Here is a 21,434-nt window from a genome sequence, read left to right on the forward strand (position 1 = left end):
TCTTTATCTTATCTTATCTTATCTTATCTTATCTTACAATAAATTTGAAGTGAAACTATCTCATTAGGCTTGGTAGAAAGTAGGCAAAGCTTGGCGAGAGTGACCTATATCCAGGCCAGTCGACCCAAGGCCTTCTCGGGTTTGGTCAAACGGAGGCCCTGCTGTCAGCTGCGGTGACCCCTTCTCAAACCACTCAGGGGCAGCGGAGGAAGAGAGGACACTTACAAAATAAGTTCCTATATTTCCAATTCGTATCTGAAAATAATGCTAATTTGCAATAGGAAATCCAAATTAGTAGGCGGGAAGATAAATTCTATCTATTTATGAAATCCACATTGAGTCTTCAGTCGCCTGAGGTCCAGGTAAGTACACAGGAAGCCCAGCGATCTCCAGGTTTTAAAATTTGTCACTACCACTAGACTACAAATGTGCAGTAAGTATAATCTACTTTTTATTCAGTATGGAAGACAAATTTTATCGATTTAGTTCGACAATGACATGTTAATCTTTTTCATCTTTACGGGTACTGAAAAACACAATCTTTTCAGGCTGTGCTATACTGTCATGTCATTTAAGGTCAGGCAAAGTTAATCCCTTTTCCTCACTTTTGTTTGTAAGATGTCGATGAATGCGCCACTGGTGCTCACAACTGCTCGCATGACGCATCCTGTATTAATAGTGATGGCTCTTTTGTCTGTTTCTCTGAGTTTGGATGTAAAGTTGATGGTGCTACCCAACTTATTAGTGAGTTGATACAAACGATTTCTGTGACCAGCTTGATATGTTACAGGTATTTGTGAATTTCTGAAGAACTAACAGGAAAGAAAAAGCTCTAAAGAAAATGACAACTTTTCTTAATGTAAAGATGTCTGTAGAAGACCACATCAAGTAGATTAGACAAACCTACATCGCTAATTCTACAAGTAAAATTATATTATTATCAGTTCTTGGTATGATATCACGGAAGAAGAACATTAAGCAACTCACAGATGATTACTTCTACTGTTCTATTTACAGAATTTAAAGGCTACAATCATTCTTGTGCAGCGAATTCATGTGCAGACGTCTTGATCAATACACCGTAAGGCAACCCTTCTTTCCACTCAAATTTCAGCTGTACTGAGTTAAAAATAGTCCAATCGTATATGGATATTATGAGACAGGTGGAAAGTTTGGAGAGCGGGAAGGGTATAAATCTAAAGTGCGCGGATTGGTTGGGAAACAATAAACAAACAAAGTTAACAATGAAACCTACCCCGAAAACAGAAAGAGCTGCAACCCATAGGGGTCTAATTAAATTAGAGGTTCTGAGGGGTTGCGAGGGCCGAACTCTAACCTGATCGGTGTGTTGCAAACTAATGGGGTATTTCGGAATTTCTTTCAGAACTAGGCACACCTTGTTTTTTCTTCGCACTGAAAAAGCAAACTCATTGTACACTTTTTCCGTTTCAGTGGATCTGAAAGTGGAGCATACTACCTTAAAACCAAGGAGCCACAGGCAGCATTAACATACTGCCACATGGAAGCAATTTCTGGATGCGGAGGTGGCGGATGGACTTTAGTCATGAAAATCGATGGAGCAAAGGTAGAAAAAGTTTATAAAACGGTGTCAAAAATATTGAGGCTTTCTAATCTGTCCGTCGAAGATTTCATAGCACTGATAGCCAAGAGGCACTGACTCATTGTTAATATACTATTCCTCGATACAATCTAAGGTCTTCTGATGACAAACTGTTACTTCAGCATCCCAAAATAAGAACTCTCGCTACTCTTGGTGACTGTTTACTTACCGCCTCGTCACCTAAGATATGGAACGACCGGTGGTTATCCGCCAAGCCATTAATGTTGCCGCTTTTAAACACCTCCTGAAACCCCATCTATTTAGGAAAGCGTATTGCTGCTAGTAGTTTATTCCCATTTTATTGCTTAGAGGAATCTGATACCCAGTTCTTAGTTTCCTTATTTTTTCTGTAAACTATTATTTGCAAATTCATGCACATGTAATATTCATCTTTTTATTTATATATGTATATTTCATATATAAAACACTACGTTTTATGGTGATCATTCTAATCATCGTTAGTGGAGGAGACTGGTTAGGAAAGCCGGCAAACATCAAAGTTGAAAACAACGGCGCCGTAAGTCATGTTGGAAGCTCCCTAACCGTGCACAAGCCCCGGCACAAATTGTGACTGGATAAATTAATGCGATGTTTCTATTGGTCAGTAAGTTTAAAATGATAGGAATGTTATTGAACGTTGTGCACGGTCAGGCCCAAAAAAGCCAACAAAAACATATAACAAAGGGTTTCCCAACCATTCCACTTTAATTAACTATGCTTTGATATCTCTGCTTACTGGAAGTTTCATTTTATCATTTTATCTTTATTTTCAATTCTATTTTAATTATTTTTCAAGACTACCTTTTCGTATAATGCGAGCTTATGGGTCAACAAAATAGCGCATAATCAAAATTCTGGTAAATATGGGCTAGATAACCAAGAGGCGAAGATGCCAAGTTTCTGGAACAATCCGTTCACCAAACTTTGTATTGGGATGCGAGTTTTAGGAGAGCAAATAACTTGGATACTTGTTAATCAAGAAGCAGTTTCCCTCCACGCACTTCTGTCAAACAACAGCTACATAACAACAAGAGTCGGAAGAGTTGCATGGAAATCACTTGTGCGTGGATCCTCGCTTCAAAACAACTGCAATATGGAGGGTTTTAACGTAGTTTCGCCTTCTGGAACAAGGGACCCTGCTATCACCAGGATTGGCATCATAAGCAACAATGAACAGGATTGCAGTTCGTGCAATTCAAGGATTGGATTCGGTTCTGCAGGGAGCAGGGGAGATCAAGATGGATCAAACTCCTGTGGAAATGAGGCAGGAACATACCTTGCTGACAATGAAGAAAAGCACATCAAAGCAACTTGTTACATACTCGTTCAGTAAATCGATAGATTCACTCAGTGTCTTCAGTGAAATACTCGGTTAAAATCTGATAACTACTCAAAATGCTCGCGAAACATGCAGTACATCGATTCTGTTGTTCAGTCTAGGATAACGAAAGCACCATATTCACCCTCTGGAAAAAATAAATTAAATGGGCCATGTACAGAGACAAGGCTGTCGATAGACTTTGAACCCGGCTTTCTGCACGATTATGCAACACGCTCGCTCCTGTAACTGATTACATCGTGCTGTTAAGTCTGGTACACAAAATTATACACGGAATTATTTGACTTAAAATAGTAGTAATAAAAACAAGGTTCTGCAATATTTTCTTGTGTGTGGATAATGTTTGTTTGTCGTCGATATATCCCCACAACAAAGAAGTCCCTGTCACCTTTTCCTATGTTTGTATGTACTGAATTTATTTTTGATACGTAACAAGCCACTGCAATAACCGCGCTGAGAATAATGGGACGATTTGAAATGCAGCAAAGTTCATATTGTAATCCTAATTCTAATTTAAGGCCATTGGTCGTCTGCTTAGCTAAATAAAAATCGATATCACTAGGAGAAAGGTTTAGCACAGATGATCATTGCGCCGCTATTTGTGCGGGAGGCCCTGAGTTCGATTCCCAGGTGTGACCTCAGATCCTTGTTTCGACTTTCCCTCTTGCTTAAAGTAAAAAGGAGCTCTGATGGGGAGAGGGGGTAAAATGAGCGCACTTCTGTCGGGCTCAGGTTTGTCACTTGAAGGACACTGTACTGTTACGAGCGAGATACCGATGTAAAATAAGTTCTTTTACCTTTTACATGGAGCGCTTACCATTTGTACAGAAACTGCGGTGAAAAATTTCCGTCAAATGGTACTGGTATTTTTTGGCATCGAAAACAGGAAGGGGATTGAGCCTGGCACTGGTAATGCAAACAAATGGTACAGGGGCGGATCCAGGATTTCTTTTAGGAGGGGGTGCACTCGTCTCTTGCTCCACTTCAACACCAATAAACCACATAGTTTTTTTTTTTTTGGCAGAATACCAGTTGTATTAGAAAACCGCAGGTCATCTCGGGGGGGGGGGGGGTGCGCACCCCCTGCACCCTCCCCCTAGATCCGCCCCTGTGGTACAGAAAATTTAAGTCGTTTCGGTAAAAACGGGAAAAAGGTAATACCTCGAAAGGCATTGCACATTGTAAGTGTTCGGCCTGAGTTTATGACCAGTCTGCTTAGAAGTGGGAATTAGACCACTCCTGTAAATTCCTGGGTCTGTGCCAGGGGGGATAAACTCCAAATAATATTATCGGCTTAGTTGATAAGTACATTTGTCACCATTAAGAGAAGAGATAGTACGACGTCTAGAAGGCCAGCGCATTGTCAGAACCCTACCAAAGTTGACTCTCTTTAATTTATGGTGGCAAATGAACTTTCTTGACTCATTAGCAAAACTAAATTGTAATTTTCCACTCCCACTGCACCGACAGCTTTGTATCGGGCATTTTCTCTTTCACAAGGAAGGACTTAGGCCCAGTTCAGACGTCGTGCTTCTGCCGTGCCGAACTAAATTCAGGAATTAAGTTCGACAAAAGCACGACAGAAGCACGGCGTCTGAATCAAACTTTTGAATAGAGTACCGAAGTGTGACGTCATAGAAAATGAAATTTGTGAAATTATGGGATTTGTTAAGATATTCTGAAAGAACAACGTCCAAGACGCCTACTCGCCAAAAATAAGCAATTTGGGGCAGATTGTCTCTGAGATATTAGCAAAGTTATGCTCCGATGACTCCATACAAATCCTTCTAAATCTTACCTGGTTCCTAATCTTATGAACCAAGCCAAATTTAGAAGGATTTGTATGGAGTCGTCACAGCATAACTGGACTAATATCTCAGAGACAATTTTCCCCGAATTGCTAATTTTTGGCGAGGAGGCGTCTTGGACTTTGTTCTTTCAGAATATCTTAACAAATCCCATAATTTCACAAATTTAATTTTTATGACGTCATCACTTCGGTACTCTATTAAGTTCGGCAAGCAATTAAGTTCGACAAGCGCTGTCGTACTACACGGCTCTGGCACGGCAGCGATTCAAACGTCGTACTTCTGCCGAGCTAAACCAAAATTCATAAATTATATTAATGTATTTTGGCGAGATTGCGTTCCCACGGGGAGTTGGGAGAAGAATTGTTACGAGGCATCAGTAAATGAGGGTTTGAATGGGGTTAACCGACTAGCGACAAACGGCAAAAAATATTACCGACTACCGACAAAACGCGAAAAAAATTACCGACTACCGACATGGACCGACATTATCTATATTTTTTTCAGAAAGAAGAGTATATTGTATTTTTTCTACCTTTCTAGGAAGTAACCAAAGATACCACGTCACAAGTCTTTTTACAAGTCAGTACCACAAAACGAGGATATTGAAATCGGTTTGAAGAGCGTACGCCAAAATTTCTACAACCCGCCTAGTCCTAAACATTATATGCATTGCGACAAATGCTTAGATTAATCCTCAAAGAAAATTCTTTCCAGTTCAATGGAAGGCTCTACCTCCAAACCCACCGTACCGCGATGGGCACAAAGACAGCAGTTTCCTCTGCCAACATTTTCATGTCATATATTGAAACACAAAGTCTATAAGCAGCTAAACCGTCTTTAAACCAGACATCGTAACTTTCTTCGAAGAAGCAAACTTACATGATTCTACTATTAAATTCACCACCGAAATTCACTGAAACAATGTTTTTAGACACAGCTGTATACAAAGGCACAAGATTAAACGAAAAAGTTATCCTTGATGTAAAGACTACGGAAACCTTCCAGCACACATTTTGCGGCTTGTCACCCACCGATTTGTCAAAAGAGTTTGAGGAAAGTGTTTCAAAATTCAAAAGAACGCTTGATGGTTGATGATGGACAGAGGCTACCAACACAATTTGAAAGACAAATTGCAATCAGAAATAAATGAAACTCACAGAAACCGAAGTCCCTGCTCCTGAAACAAAACCGAGCAAGGAAGGAAAAGAAATGTTGCCTTTAGTGACACAATAGGACCACGACGAAGTTCACGACGACGACGTCTGTTGACTGGGAAAAGACTGGAACGAGAACGTCAGTTTCGGCAGGAAAAAGGAAACTTAAGATGCAATCGGTCGGTAGGTCGACGACGACGACACTGAATGTAAACACAAATGAAAACTGTGATGTTCGTTCGCAACAAAGTTGCAAGATCAATGCAAGATCTAATGTTTAAGCCGTACGTCTAATTTCATTGACTATGGAGAATTTTTTGTGTTGTCTGACCTTTTCGAGTGGAAAAACACCTGCTTTCGGCACAAAAATTATTCAACTTTCAACCTGAATGAGATGACCGAGTCCGAGTGTCTGTCAGAGTTTAGATTTGGAAAAAGAGACATTCTGATGTGATAGCTGTTTTCCATATAAAGTTTATTTCCTCTATATTAAAGATATATGATTTGCCTTACCTAAATACGTACAAATAAATTTCTCACTCACGAGTTCGCTCGCTCGGCCTCCCCAGCTGTTGTCATTCTTCGAAGTAAAAACAATTCATTTTTAGTCTTCATAGCCAATAACATCACGGTTTAAGTGACAGACGACTAATAACATCGCGACGTAACTGACTGATCAGATCAATAACCAGAGTATAATAAGATCGACTGACGTAATACAACTCACTTTGACTCTGAAGATGACTACCGCACAGGTTGTCGAAACGTCAGTCACTGTCAACAACAACAGTCCTATTCAGGACTACGTTCACCCGGACGATCAAACTCAACCTACTTTTGAAATGACTCCTGGGTTCAAACCTTTCACAGTACATTTTTACTCGAATTTTCAATCAACATCGCTTGTTAGGAGAAAAAAGGAACGATACTTGGATTTACGAGAATAAGAAAAAACAAAGGACTTCAAAAATCGCTTAAAACAGTGGATTTATGCACCTACCAATGTAAAGCCGGCGGGGGGGGAGGCAGGGCATGGGGTGGGGATTTGATTGTCTTTGTTGGCCCTGGGGTAGGGCATTTGACTGATCTTGTTCTCCCGGAGGGGGGGGGATATTTGAATCTTTCTTCGCCCGACGTGGATATATTTGACTGCCGACTTGGGCGAAAAAGACTGATACCTAGCATCTGGTTCTCGCTGCCACGCTTCACGCATGCGTCGTACGGTTTGAAAAGATCAGGAAGTCATGGAGGCCACTGAGAACAAGCGAAGGCTGAGTGGATTTCACTGTTTTGTCTTCAAATTTCATTTCTTTGAGCGTGTTTTTGATCAACTGAACCTCTTAAAATACTGTGGTATCAAAGTAAACGAAAATAAAGAGAAACCAAGTCGATTTTTGCAAGTACAATTGATTAGTGTATGGCTCATTCGCTACAATCAGTGTAAACTTACGAAACTGACTTTTTTTGTTACTCTTACTAAGAACGGTATATTTAAACAAAATGTGGACTTTCTCCTCAAGGTTTATGTATTCTACGCAGTGTAACACGGATATGGTTAAAACGTATAATTGCAGCTGTAACAGGAAAATGTATCTTTGGTGATGCAGCAACGTTTATAAAAGATTGCAGAGTTTTATTTGGAGATATTTTTATTGTGCCTTTCTTGGGTTCTGCCTTGGGATTGACAGCAATGTGCAGCCTAGGGTGGGGAAATTTGGTTGCATTTGACTGGAATGATTTGCCCGTGGGCAGGGAATTTGATTAAAAAGTCAAATCCCCACCCTACTGTCTGCCTCCCTCTCCGCCGGCATTACATTGATAGGTGCATTATACCTGCCGAAGCTTGTGGATTGCAGGACGACGTGATTGTACTTTGTTTGGCGTCGTCGACGACACCACGACGACGAAATTTGCGCAGTACACTGTAACTCACTTCTGGTCGTTGTCGACAAAGTCGTCGTCGTGGTTCTTAAGTTCCCTAATACCAGCCCTTAGTGTCTACTGTAAAAGAAGCTTTAATGGAAAAGTGGAATCTCATACAAAACCAACCGCTACTTTGCTAACTTTTTAAAGAACCACCCCTTATTTCCTAAAAGAAAGGAAAACCATGGCAAAGAACACGCTTGTTAGAGCCAAAATATTAAAGGTCAACACACGGTTTCACGCCGGTATAGATGTGCAACCTGTCACCCGTAGTAGTTTTTCACCAAAAATAATTTACGTATCCAAAAGGTTAGAGTGGGCGTTTCCCTCTGTGTCCAATTAACCTCTCTTCATTACTTTTTATGGTGCCCTGTAATCAACAGGGAAACCAAGTTCGCATTTGCAATAAAAGCTTTGGTGAAATACACTATCATGTTGCATAATGAAGTTTAAGTTCAATCAGATGCTGCATTTTTACAAGTTTTACATGTTTTATAGCGATCAGAGTCTTGAAACTGAGTGAAACGCGCAACAAATATTAATAATTAACATGCATTTTTACTTATTAACTGAGATTAACCGACAACCGACAAAGATCGAAAATTTTAACCGACTACCGACAAAGTAACTAAATTTTAACCGACAACCGACAAGTGGACCCCCCCATTCAGACCCTCGTAAATCCTGAATTTGATTCAACTCTGAAACGACGTCTGACCTGGGCCTGGTTCTATGCTGCCTTATATAAAGGGTGTCTTGCAAATCTAACTTGAACAGTTTGATGTAATGATAATAATAATAGTAATAATAATAATAATAATAATAATAATAATAATAATAATAATAATAATAATTAGGTTTGTATTCTTTTGATAAAAATACATAAAAAGTTACAACAGAGGAAACTAAGTTATTAAAATACTAACTAACGTCAAGCGCTTGCAATTTCAAAAGTAACACAATAAAGGTAAGTTAGATTCCTCAATTAAACCTAAACATTAACCTATTTACGTATTAGCTATTTGTATTTTGGAAATTTTAAACAATTGATAACAGAATTTAAGTTTTTGAAGATAAGCTCAGGAACGATTCCTAGTAATGGACGAAACGCTTAAAGACAATGGTGACAGCACCAGTACTGAGAGCTTGGAAAGAAATCAGAGTTCAAAAAACCGATTTACTTGTTGAAAACGCTAGAAAGACAACTTTATTTTTTTTTAGTGTCAAGTTTAAGAACAGGAATGATTTTATTTGTTGCATTGATGAAAACGTCTGAAAAATCATTGTTGTATTTTTAATAAAGAAAATATTGTACCATTAATAGTATAGTATAAATAGAATAATAAATGAATTTTTGACTGGAGGGCAGCGACTTCAAATTGGACCTTACTGATTTTAGTGCCTCCTGTTAATGTTCGTTTGAGTGAAAATATATCACGAGCTGGATTTCTGGGGGGACTATACCGTAAAATTCCGAAAATAAGCCCCTCCATGTATAAGCCCCTCCAAATATAAGCCCCCCAAACTCGTAACGCAAAAAACCCTCCGTTAAATCGCCCCTCCAAATATGAGCCCCCCAGGGGCTTGTAATTGGAAATTGCCCTCAAATACAAAGTAAAACAAAGCAAAAACGGTAAATTTCCTTCCAACTATAAGGCTAGCTCAATCGATTTTGAAACGCAAATTTCCCTCCTTAGATAAGCCCCTCCGAATATAAGCCCCTCCAAAAATAAGCTCCTCAAAAGAGGCCTTTGAAAAATATAAGCCCCGGGGCTTAATTTCGGAATTTTACGGTATATTAATTAACTTTATTGATTGTGGCCTTCTCTATTACGCCCACGCCAGGGCCAAATACGATCTATTGCTACCACTTACTTGCTTTTCCTAGAATTCTAATGAAGGCCGACAAAATCTTTATGTATTTTAAAGGGAAAAATAAAGGAACTCTAGGATCATGCACTTTTTAGATTGTTGAGCTATTCATAGAGTGTTTCAATTTTATTTTCCTCCAAACGCTAAGATCATACCAAGAGCCATAAAAATCATACACATTATTTAATGCAAAAACTTGTTTTTTTTAAAAAAAAAAAAGCATTGTTTCTCAGAAAAAGGTTTTAAACTTTTTAACAGAGGGGAGGAGGTTCTATTTTTTCTTGGAGGCAACCAATACTTAATTGTGGGACGTTCTTGCTTTATTAAAATGTATCTAGGGAGGAATCGTAGAAAAGGCCTGTTGAAAGTAATTGTATTATTTGGCTTATTTTGCCGGAAAGAATGAATTATTCCGCAGGCGATAACCTAATCTGTTTTCATTTTGACTCAGAGGTCTCTAGAATAATCGATTCCTAAGTTCGTTGAAAGACAGCCTTTCCGAAACAAAAAAACAAGACAAGAACGCTCTTTTATCCTTAGTCTCGACTGCTTGGAAATAAGATAAGAAATGAGGGGGCGATTAACTCTACATGAAACAGGATTTCCTCGCTAAAAAATTTTCACTCCCTCCTTTCTAGACGGTCGAGTATTATTCAGGATATTTACTTTTTATATCGTATTGGACGATTTGTGAGTACGCGTGTGTAAATACACGAAAAACAAGGGCCTCGATTCGAGAGAAATTACATCAAAAACGTGATGAACATGGCGCGTCATTTCAATCAACGCCGAAAATAAACCGCATGCTCATAACAAGACTCATTTGCATACAATGAAAGTTTACAACACCCGACCAGTTGGCCTCACCATCAAAGTTTTGCTTATTAAGATTCTTCCTTTTTTCGACCACTAAAGTTATCACTTTCCGGAAAAGGTCGACATCTTTAATACTCTGTAAACTTTCTATGCATAACTTTCGTCACGCTGCCACTCTGGCTTATCTCCAGGTTCTAAGCTGACTCTGCTAGGAACGCTTGAGACTATGATTACCCTTTTGGCGCACACACACGACAAAAAAAAAGGAAAAGAAACGCTTGCATTTAGAGTCTCGCAGCTGACTCACAAGCGAGAATAAAAATACGAGAAAGTCACGTAATATCTCTTTTTACCACATCGCCACGGCTGCCATTGTAAGAAGTAAAATTGACAAGTTATCACTTATCATACAGATCGTATTTGCCGCAATAAGTACAGAATAATAAACCTGACTAAAACATGATAAATAAAAAGCAAAATAAATTTTTTGATCGGATTTTCGAACTTTATTTTTCTGGGTGAAAAACGTTATTAAAAGAAGCCGGTTGTAGCAGAACTTAATTAACTCAACAGACATGAATTTCAGTCTGAAAAACTTTAATGGTGCATTTCTTTTTTTTACATTTTAGCAAAATTCTTGGGAACACCTCCGAATTATTTACAGGTTCATAACACAATACCGTACGTTTCAGAGTTGTCCATCTGATAGCTAGGGTAATATCCGATGCATGTTATATTCAAGGGACAATTTGTAGAAGTTTTAATTTATGGTCGTTGAAACTCGTGTCTGTCTAGCAGAATGACACCGGGTGAAAGAGTAAATTAATGTGAATTAATTAATCCTTCAGAAACAGTCCAATATAACAACGGAAAATCCTCACTAAGGAGTGAAAAACTGTTGAAAAACATGTGGTGTGTTAACGACAAACTTGTCACTTAATGTGCAATGTTTACAATAGTTTGATAGGTACATTCAATGCAGGTCCAAGTTTTGAGCCAAACCAAACTATTGTGATGACAAGTTTGCTTTTAATTTTGAAATACTACCGAATTGTATAAATTAAACCATTTTTCTTGGTTCCAATAAGTTATCATCATACCGGAAAATTATAAGATTCCGTATGAAGCTATAATCACACAAACACACACACACAGAAAAAAGGAAGAAGAAATATGTCAGGGGCACCCAACGTCAATTTTCGGAAAACATCTGTTCGGAAGACGATTTGAGATCTAGAATTTTCGGAACATTTTTTGTAAAATTTCTTGCTTGCCTACCTCTCCTAGGATTTTCGAACATCTAAAAATTGGTGTAATTGCCCATTTTTAACGGATTTTTACCCTAAAAAGCTCTCCTAGAATTTTCGGGAGCCTTTTTTCTGGCTGAAATTTTCGAAAAGGGAAGTTTTGATCCCTATGACTTTCGGATCTCGAGACTTTCAGCTAGGAAATCCGAACAGATGAAAAATTTTGGGGGGGCTAAAAATATGCCTATATCTACCGTTTAAATACTAAAATACGTTTAACAATGCTATGTTTAAGTGGTTTTGAACTATATTATCGTTGGGTGCCCCTGATATGTAGGTTGGTTTGTTATTCATTAGCCTAAAAAAGCGTGAGTGTGGGTGAATGACACAGACAAGAATAAATAAGCTGGACAGCTTTTTAGTCTAAAGCCTTTATAACTAGGATAGTTACTTGAAAGTAAACAACATCTTTTCAGTCCATCGTGTCCGTCTTTAAGGTAGTTCTAGTAGTGTGTTGAATTGGACTTACTCAAAATTTCCGCTACCAAGAACCCCCTCTTAAATGTTTCCTATGCCTGAAAAGCATGTGCCAATTACAGCATTAAGTATTATTATACTTCCTTTTACGAATGAGGTTGTCAGCTTTGGCTTGTTTCCATTTTTAAAGTTACTTCAGTTTTTTTACTGGTCTTCTTTTTAAGGCGGGCATTTATTGAGCACGCATTGATTCCATTAAAACAGGACGGTACACGTTACACTTTTAACACCTTTCCTGGGTCCCTTGTTTTTAACACAGTGTATGGGAAAGATGAGCGTTTATTGATAAAATTGCGTTTCTATTTAGGAGATATGCACATTATAATACGTATCACATCACTGAGGACTTGTTCTTGTAAAGATGGTTGTTGCGTTTTGACGTGAATCTATGTTCATTGGCATTTAGTTAGCTTCTCCCCGAATTGTGTCTTTTTGAGACGCATGTGAAACCATTATTTAAAGAACGATATTATCCCACTTTCCTTCTTTGAAAAGAACTTCAGCGACATCTCAAAAGTTTAAGGTATTCTACGCGGAATGACCTATTGAGTACCCCGTAAATAAAGGGGTTTATGGCACTTGAAGTATAGGCAAAGTAAGTGTAGGCCAGGTAAACTTGGCGATCGAACCACTCATCACGCATGACATCCACGATGTCAATAACGATACAAGGAATCCAACAGATGAAAAATGCTAAAACAATGGCAAAAACAGTGCGTGTAACAACAATCTCTGCTGGAGTTAGATTATTCAGGGAGACGGTTGACACCCTCCTGGAAGCCAGTTGTCGAAAGTGTCTTCTAATTGCCCTAAAGACTTTGGTGTAACACCATATGACAACACAAGCAGGAAGGAAGACAAAAGCCACACTGGAAAATGTTGTGAACACTTGGCTGCTGAAACTATTTTCGTGCAATGTTACGCATATGACTTTTCCAGGATGGAACACAAAAAAGTTATGCTGCCCGAACGTCACGCTAGCCAAAGCTACGAAGCAAAGCACACTCGTCGCAGCAATCATCAGCGTCGTGTGACAAGGGGTGAACACTTTCCTGTAAAATCTAGGCTTGATGACTCGAAAATACCGATTTATTGCTGTCAAAGCCATTGTCTGAAGGGAGAGGAATGCTAAAAAATGCACAAGAAACCCTTGGATGTGGCAAAGGTGATCCCCTAAGATCCATTTTCCAGCAATGAGAGATACCTCTGATAGCGGCATGGCAAGAAAGGCCATGAGGATATCGCAGGCAGCAAGTGCGAAAACGAGTATGTTTGTGGCCGATCGCAGATGGTTGTTTTTTACAAACGCGACGCATAGGATTATATTTCCAAAAAGAGCTGCGATATTGATTAAAAAGAGAAATCCAGTGTCTGCGACTGCCAAAGCCACTGTGCGATTAGCCAAAGTCATTGGAAAATGTTCTCCACTGATATTGGTTTCCATTGTACTCAAAGGAGTAGATCCTACTGTAAATATAAGGAAGATTCTGCTCTGCTTTAGAGTTATTCAGCACAAAAAATGTCTTGAGGACCCAAAGTGTTGGTCGGACTGAAAGAAAGTTAAACGTAGCTTCCTTTTAAATACGATCAGCAGTCCACCTTTAGCTACCTCATTCTGCAAAAAATCTATTCATAAGTGAAGTTGTTAGGTTGCCTTGTTAGCTTCGGGAAAATTCTGCAAGCAGAGTTAATCTACCACGCAAGAAGAAATCAAATTTACACCTGTCTTACTCACGTAATGCTTATAAAACCGGTCAGCGAAAACATAATCTTCTTATATTGTCATTTCAAGGACATCCATTGTGAAAGGACAATTCGTCGTAAATTACAGCAGAAGGTTTCGTAAGTATTTGCATACCTGCTTCTAACAGCTAATGAATGCTATTCTGTTTTGTTTGCTTTACAGTTAGTGAGTTTTTCTATGAAAACTATGAATATTACTCTAAATTGAAAACGACTTAGACATAAGTTGTTCTATACTGATCTTATCTCTAATATTGGACTTTCATCTTGGGCTAAAATAGGAAAACTGATATTTTAGCCGGCCCTGCGATCCACTTTGTCTGAACAAAATATGACCTAAAAGCAAAAACATGAATAAAACAAGACGAAACTGAACGTCAGTGAAAAAATTAAACAGCGTCTAAGATATTTGCTTAAAACATAACTTTAATCGTGTCGTTCTTGGGGAAAGTCGCTTACATAAATAGACATAAATACAAAGCGCGAAAAAGTTTTATTGTCACAAACAGTGATATTTTTTTCAGTAAAATACGGGAACCCTGGTAGAGAGGGACAAGATTAAATGCATTCTAAAAAGGCCGAGCAAAAATCAATAAACGACACCAATATAATTAGGATAATACTATTGTGAAATCTGTCAAAGTTAATAAAGGTCCACTAACGTGCAAATGCACATCCGAGTTGAAAACACCTATTAAAAGCAGGCTTTGATTGTTACTGTTTTTGTATTTTTATTTTTTCTTTATTTTTAACATAAAAACGCCTCATCCACAATAAGTAAAAGTTTCCTTAACAGCAAAATTAGAAAACCCTGTATGAGTGTAACAAATAAATGCTAGTCTGTTGATTAGGCCGAGTCGTCATTCTGTCTTTCCTCTGTCATGCGCAAATGAATGAAGTGGATTTTTTATTTTTAAAGAAAAAAACAAAGGGAGATTCAGGACAAAAGCTATCAATTAAATCGAGAAATTTCTACCGTCTTTGCAGAGTGAAATTCACCTTTTCTCTCCATAATTGCTTTCAATGGGTGGGTGATAACAGACTTGGCACGAAAATAGTATACACGAATTGTATCGATTTTCATGGCAAAATCATTGCCTTTAACACAAATTGTCGGCCATCATATCAGTATGTAAATCGAAATATCAGCTTAAATAATATCGGCGAAATATCAACGCTTCCCCTAAGCTGTAAGGTTAAACATCAAACTGGGTGTTGATGCCAACATGCGGTCAGGAACGATTGCAGATTAAGTGCTTAAAAAGACTGAAAAGTAGTTTCTAGTGATCTCTGGCCCGAGGAAAAGCCGAGACCGGAAGGTTCTTAATTTCTGTTGCTTCCACTTTGATGCTTTTCTCGTGTTCTCCCAACATCCCACGTGTGTTATCACGCCGGTAAACCCATAGAAAGTGTTGTCTATTGCTTAAATAATGACCCCATTTTCTTGAATTACTTATTCAAAAATTCCTTTCTGATGACTTAAGACCCACGTTAGTTGTAACTAATTTAAAAATTCATAGGGTTGATATGACCGTATGATATAGATTGTGAATGATAGCCCAAACAACCTCCATAGTTCGAGATTTTTCGATTAAAATACTTATCTATAAGGCAATTCAAATTGTACGATCATAGTGATAGTGATTGACCAATAATCTCTGACGTGTAATTGAAATGGCTCACTCCATCCACTTTAACGGGCGAGCTCAGAATTGCGAAATTAAAAGAAACAGTGAATCAACTATCAACTCTCAATATTGCAACCAAATAGAAGGGCAGTAAGGATGCTTCACGGTTCAGTCTCCTTCCATTTTGAAACCACCATATAATTAATAATTTATTTCGCGAAGAGAAGCCACGTGGATCTGACACGAGGTTTATACTTTAGTGTCTGTGTTAATAATAATTATGATTTTAATAAAAAAAAAAAGTCGCCAGAAACGACCCTAAAGGGGCCGATTTATTACCGAATGGTAAATGTCACTGTATTATTTAGCTGAGGAAGCCAGGCAAATAAATTAGAGTCATCTGCGAATAAAATGAGTTCGGCACGTTGTTTATATCATTTATACACAACAAGGAAAACAGGGGCCCAAGATGGATCCCTGGGGGACATCACAACGGACCGTTTGTGGAGAGGAGCAATGATCGTTAAATTGAACAAATTGCAACCTGTTTGAGGGGTAGTCCCTAATCCAGTCCACGGCCACGTCATGGATACCATAGCGTTCGAGCTTGTGAAGAAGGGTATTATGATCAACAGTATCAAAGGCCTTCGAGAGAGCAAGGAAAACGCCAATGGCAATGTTCATTGCGGTCAAGAGCAAGAGATATCTTTTCATATGGGAAAATCAATGCTAACGAAGTAGAGTGATTTTTTCTAAATCCAAATTGGTTTGGAAACTCTGTGAAAACGCTGTGTCGAATGCTTGATATTACTTTTCAATTTTGGAAGGAGAAATTAAGGATCTCAAGGAGCCCGTTTTATAACTGTGCTGTACCGTAGGCAGCCCGCTAAAAATCAATTATATCTAAATAGGCCACTTCCGAGTTCCAAAAAAACCTAATAAAACAAACACTGAGCAACTGAAAATGAGGCCAAGTGCACAGCCTTTCTTGTGAAAATGAGTTTTATTTGCATTAAAATAAATAATCATTTCTATATCAAAGGCTGAGTTTTTAACCTCGTTTTGATACAGAGGCCCGGTGGTACTCGGAAATGGCCTATTACTGACTCGACAAAAATAACCGAGCACACGAATACGAGAACACGGCAGATCAAGATGGAAGCCCAACTCGCGGACATGTTGAAAGAGCTGAGAGAAGAGTCACACAACTGTTGAAAGTAGCTATTTTACAAATAGTTAATTATTAGTGGAGCTCAACATTTTGTATGTTAAACAAAGTTTCGCAGCTTGAAACGATTTAAATAGTTGAATTCGATTACTTTCGCTAGAATGATAATGTTCATCATCAACAAACTTGCAAAGATCTTTATTTTCATAGAGTGAAGAAAATTAGTGAAAACATCAGCATGGAATGATTGATTGTCATGATGTGGTTCGATTTCGTCCACAAATTCATAAGTTAGAATTCTATTTAATGCCAAAAAAAAATTAACAATTAATGAATGAGGCTGAGTATGTTATGAAAAATTATGGAGATCGAGGAGGGTGTTATCTCCGAGATCGACATAATTGTTCATAAGATACGAAAGCCGAATTCAATAATTGTTTTATTATTCATTCAAAATAATGCCTAGTTTAAAAACATGGCTAAAACATGCTTACCTCCATCGATCCATCGATGTTCTGTTCATCTTCGATAGTGCACTTTTAGGTTTGTCCAGCTCCGCAAATATTCTCCAAATAGCAGATGTCGCCCTTCGAGTTGTCTTCTTGCTGTTCTTGCCATGTTTTTAGCTATTTTTTGCCTAGTTCTTACTCTTGAAACGAGTGAAACGTCCGCCATTTTTTGTTTTAACAACTGAAAACAACTCAACCTCGTCCCCAGGTCTTCTCGGTTAACGGTGCCTTAACCTGTACGAACGCTGCATTTTTGACGTCATTTCCTGGTTAAACACAGAATTCTTCCAAATTTGGTCATCAGTAAATACTTATGGTGAATTATGCGTGTGCTTTTAGCCAATCAGAATCGGGGAAAGACTTCCCAAACCTTTTATACTCAATACTTGCAGGAGTAAAAACATTGTTGGTTGAACATAAATTTCAAATTAACATTCAAATCTGGACGAAATAGCCATTTGTGAACACATTAGATTTTCGAGCTTTTTTCCTTGGCCTCGATCCTTTACCTACCCTGGGTGCCAGAGACTTTTCATGCGCGGTTTCTGGTTTCGGTCAAGTCTTAAAAAGTGACCCGCGCGAGAGAGATAATAAAGTCTTGTAGCAAAACAGTTCACACTGAAGCTATTTTAAGATGGCAGGTGTTATAGAATGGTATTGAATTCAATTCCTTCACGAACTTAGTTTTCAAGCAGCAATAACCAATTGACCACGAAAATCTGTTTATATACTTGCCCTGGGCAGTGTTAGCGAAATGACGTAAAAACTCATTTGATGTGCATGTCAGCTAACTTCAAATTAATCGATGTTAAACGAAAGTGATATGTTTTTAATAATTAATTTTTTATAAACCGTGCAAACTGTTGGAGAATGCTAGGCGTGAGTAGCTAGCGAGCTGCAGCTGTTTGCACGTACGCAAGTGCATACCTGAAAAAATGTCGGAGTTTACAACAAACAACATTAACCAAAATAGATTGATAAGATCGACGGGAAATAAGTCATGGCGAGGGCCTCCTGATGATGGTTGTACATTCGCCGGTTTTTCGCAATTCTTAGTTTTCAAAGTGAAGTCACAATTTATTGGACGAAACGTGCAAAGAACTCCGGGCACTAGTGCTGGTGTAGGCAGACTAGGGGAAATTACGGGCGAACCAAGAGAAGGGCAAATTTATGACCAATTACTTTCTTTGCACGATGAGTGCACCTGACTCAGTTATAGCTTCCCTAAAAATATTAATGAAAACATCAGATATTAAAATATCCGGATCTAATTTTTGGACCCGTATTTTTTATTACAGAAAAAAAATACTCTTCAACACCAACAATTTGTTGAAAATTACGCTGTTAATGTTAGGTGGACCAGCGTATTTAGAGCTCTCCAAAAGGCTCTTGGTTGGGTGTCCTTGATGGATTTTTAAACTTTTTCATGTGTCTTCCATATGTGTAGCACTTTGACCTTATCCTCCTTGAAAACCGGATTGAGTTGGAAACATTCACGGATAACAAATGAAGGACTGGACGAGGTGTTGGTAGAGGGCATAATAACTCCTTCAATCACGGATCTTAATTTGTTGACCGGAAATATCACGAGAAATAACTTCACGACTTTTAATCCAGAGTTCATGCGGAGAAAAAAACATAGCAATTTTTAGAATTTGGCTACCTCAAGGCAAACGTTTCCGTAATACCTTCCTAAAGTAAGAAATACTGCATGAAGGTTATCCCACATTCAAGTGAAACGTAACTGAGCGCGTGCTTCAGTCCCGTTTCGTATCATAGCAATCGGTATCATTACAGGGCCAGGAAAACCTTCGGCTATTAGAATAAATATCATTGAGCAAGTAACCCTTTATCTTACCTTCCTTTTCCTTAACTACTTTTTCTTAAATATTTCTACACAAACGAGAATAAATTTTATGAAATGGTACGTGTTTAATTTGCAGCTGTCTACAGTGATGTTCTATGATACGTCCTCCATATGACAGCAAAACGGTTCGGCGAAAACGTTTAAAGAGGCACGTGTCTCTAGAATTCTTGTCATTAGCTCAAAAAATATATATGACTGAGTATTTCTCTTAGTACAGGAGCCCCACTAGTAACACCATAAAGAGAAATGTCAACTATACCAATCATAGGAAAGTAAGAAAAATATTCATTGTTTTTAACAGTTTGTCCGACAAACGATGACAAAACTTGAAATCCTTGTCCTTCATTGTGTTCAATCAGTCCAAAAGACAGGCGTTATAAATAGTTCCATTGCAATGCAATTATAAAGTATTCTTCACAAAAACAGGAACATTGTTAATTTTGTTTTTTAGGATAATTTTAGACTTTTTTGAACAAAATAATTGGCCTGTTCCCATTATTTGAACTGTGGGGTAAAAGATCACTCATCCTAATAATAGTGACTATAAACACGAAAGCTATGTACATAGCACCAATAACTGGGTAATGTTATCAGCGACGTTATTGTAGTTTTTACTTTGGAATAAATCCTACGGCAGACTGAGTTCAGCCTAACAAGCAAAACATCAGTGCTAGTGTCATCTGAATGGGGCTTAATTCAAAAGGGTCAGTTTTCGTGATATTATTGTTGTTGTTTGATAAAAGAGAGGGATAAAAAGCTTATTTCTTCATAATGACTTTGAAAGACTAATTAACATTGGACAATTGTTGTTTACTCTAATTAGAAACTTGGGAAAGAAGCTGTATGCCATTACTTACAACTGACACGTAGCTTCTGAAGCAATAACAAAACAAATATTCCCACTGCATAGTATTACACAATTGGCCCGTGACGCAGAATATAAGAAACTCCTTTAAATTCCGTCGTGTTGGGTCTGCGCGCTGGTGGCATGATGCATTGCGACCCTTGGTTAGAATTATTCGGTTTTTGTTGCCCGCCTCTTGGGAAGCGTAACTATAACTCCACGACATATCTCTACAGAAAAAAAAGGTTTTGCACCTCCTTCCTCCTCTGGTAGCGGTTTACGTCGCATACCCTCATTATTCGGCATGCCTATCAGTCCAAAAGACAGCCGTAACTAGAGACTTTATAATAGGTTTAGAGGGCAAAACAAAAACTTTACAAGAGCATCATACTTTTTTGTAAATTTCTTTGCAGTTTTTACGTGACTACGACATGAAATTGCTTAATATTACATTTTATGGAGGACGTAAACAAGCGACCACGAAATTTTATTTCTCTTTCTGAACATGGATAGCGATCTTAGCAATTCAACTCCAGGAGGGGGGACGGTTCACCTACTTTTGACAAAAGTAAATGGGTAGGAATAATCACGATAAAGACTGGAAGAACGTAAATTCACTTTTTATGCGACTTTTTCGCTGCCATCGTGTCGTGGGATCGTAAAGTCCCTACTTAGTTCCACCGTTTCGGGACAATTAATGGGTATGAAGTGCGAATGTTATACAATTATGTTCAACTACAACAATCAAGTATTCACCATAAAAGTTCAAGAGATTGATTTTTAAGCAAATTTCGTGTGGTAAGGAAAGCCGACGATAATAGAGAACTTTAGATTCTAAGACGAGTGCGACTACGAGTACGAAATTTTCTCAAGTAGTGCGCGAGCGTGAACCAGGGTCATTTTGGCGGGAAAGCTTGGTAGCCGTCGTTATTCTACTACGAATGTTAGCGAGAATTGTCGTAATGGCGGAAACGAGTTATCAAATGATAGAAGTTTTATCATTTTGCGATCGCGAGAGGGCTTAACCTCCTTCAATATAGATAACGCTGCTATCTTTTCTAAAGAAAAAAAGTACAATGAAGCTTTCCGGGGTGTCTATTTTTTGAGAATACGCGAAAAAACTTTTAAGTTAAAGCCCCTTTAAATCTCGTACTCGTAGTCGATCTCGTCCTCGAATCTAAAGGTCTCTATTAGCAAGCTAACGACAACATGCTTCAAAATATGAACGTGATTACCAGCGCCAAATTCGTCAGAGTAATGGTAATTTGAAAAAATAAGATAAAAGTACTTTTTCATCTTATTAGAAGATAAAGGTGACCAGACGCGGAATAAAAAGATGTAATGATACATACATA

The 21,434-nt window shown here is 38.3% G+C and overlaps 2 protein-coding genes across 2 annotated transcripts in view; one reads left to right on the forward strand and one right to left on the reverse strand.

The window, feature by feature from the left end:
- The window catches only part of LOC140934824 (uncharacterized), a 19,441-nt gene extending 16,158 nt beyond the window's left edge, over positions 1 to 3,283 (forward strand). Inside the window, exons 5-8 of the mRNA XM_073384384.1 lie at positions 619 to 744; positions 1,018 to 1,081; positions 1,453 to 1,585; positions 2,418 to 3,283. Of these exons, the coding sequence (XP_073240485.1) occupies positions 619 to 744; positions 1,018 to 1,081; positions 1,453 to 1,585; positions 2,418 to 2,954 (860 nt within the window). The 3' untranslated portion in view covers positions 2,955 to 3,283. The remainder of the gene's footprint in view (positions 1 to 618; positions 745 to 1,017; positions 1,082 to 1,452; positions 1,586 to 2,417) is intronic.
- Positions 3,284 to 12,590: 9,307 nt separating this feature from the next.
- Positions 12,591 to 13,886, reverse strand: LOC140936039 (5-hydroxytryptamine receptor 4-like). Its single transcript, XM_073385616.1, has one exon. It carries the CDS (start codon positions 13,762 to 13,764, stop codon positions 12,820 to 12,822), a length of 945 nt encoding a protein of 314 aa, XP_073241717.1. The 5' UTR covers positions 13,765 to 13,886; the 3' UTR covers positions 12,591 to 12,819.
- Positions 13,887 to 21,434: the final 7,548 nt, after the last annotated feature.

The sequence above is a fragment of the Porites lutea genome, chromosome 4, assembly GCF_958299795.1.
Source record: "Porites lutea chromosome 4, jaPorLute2.1, whole genome shotgun sequence".
Taxonomy (NCBI): Eukaryota; Metazoa; Cnidaria; class Anthozoa; order Scleractinia; family Poritidae; genus Porites; species Porites lutea.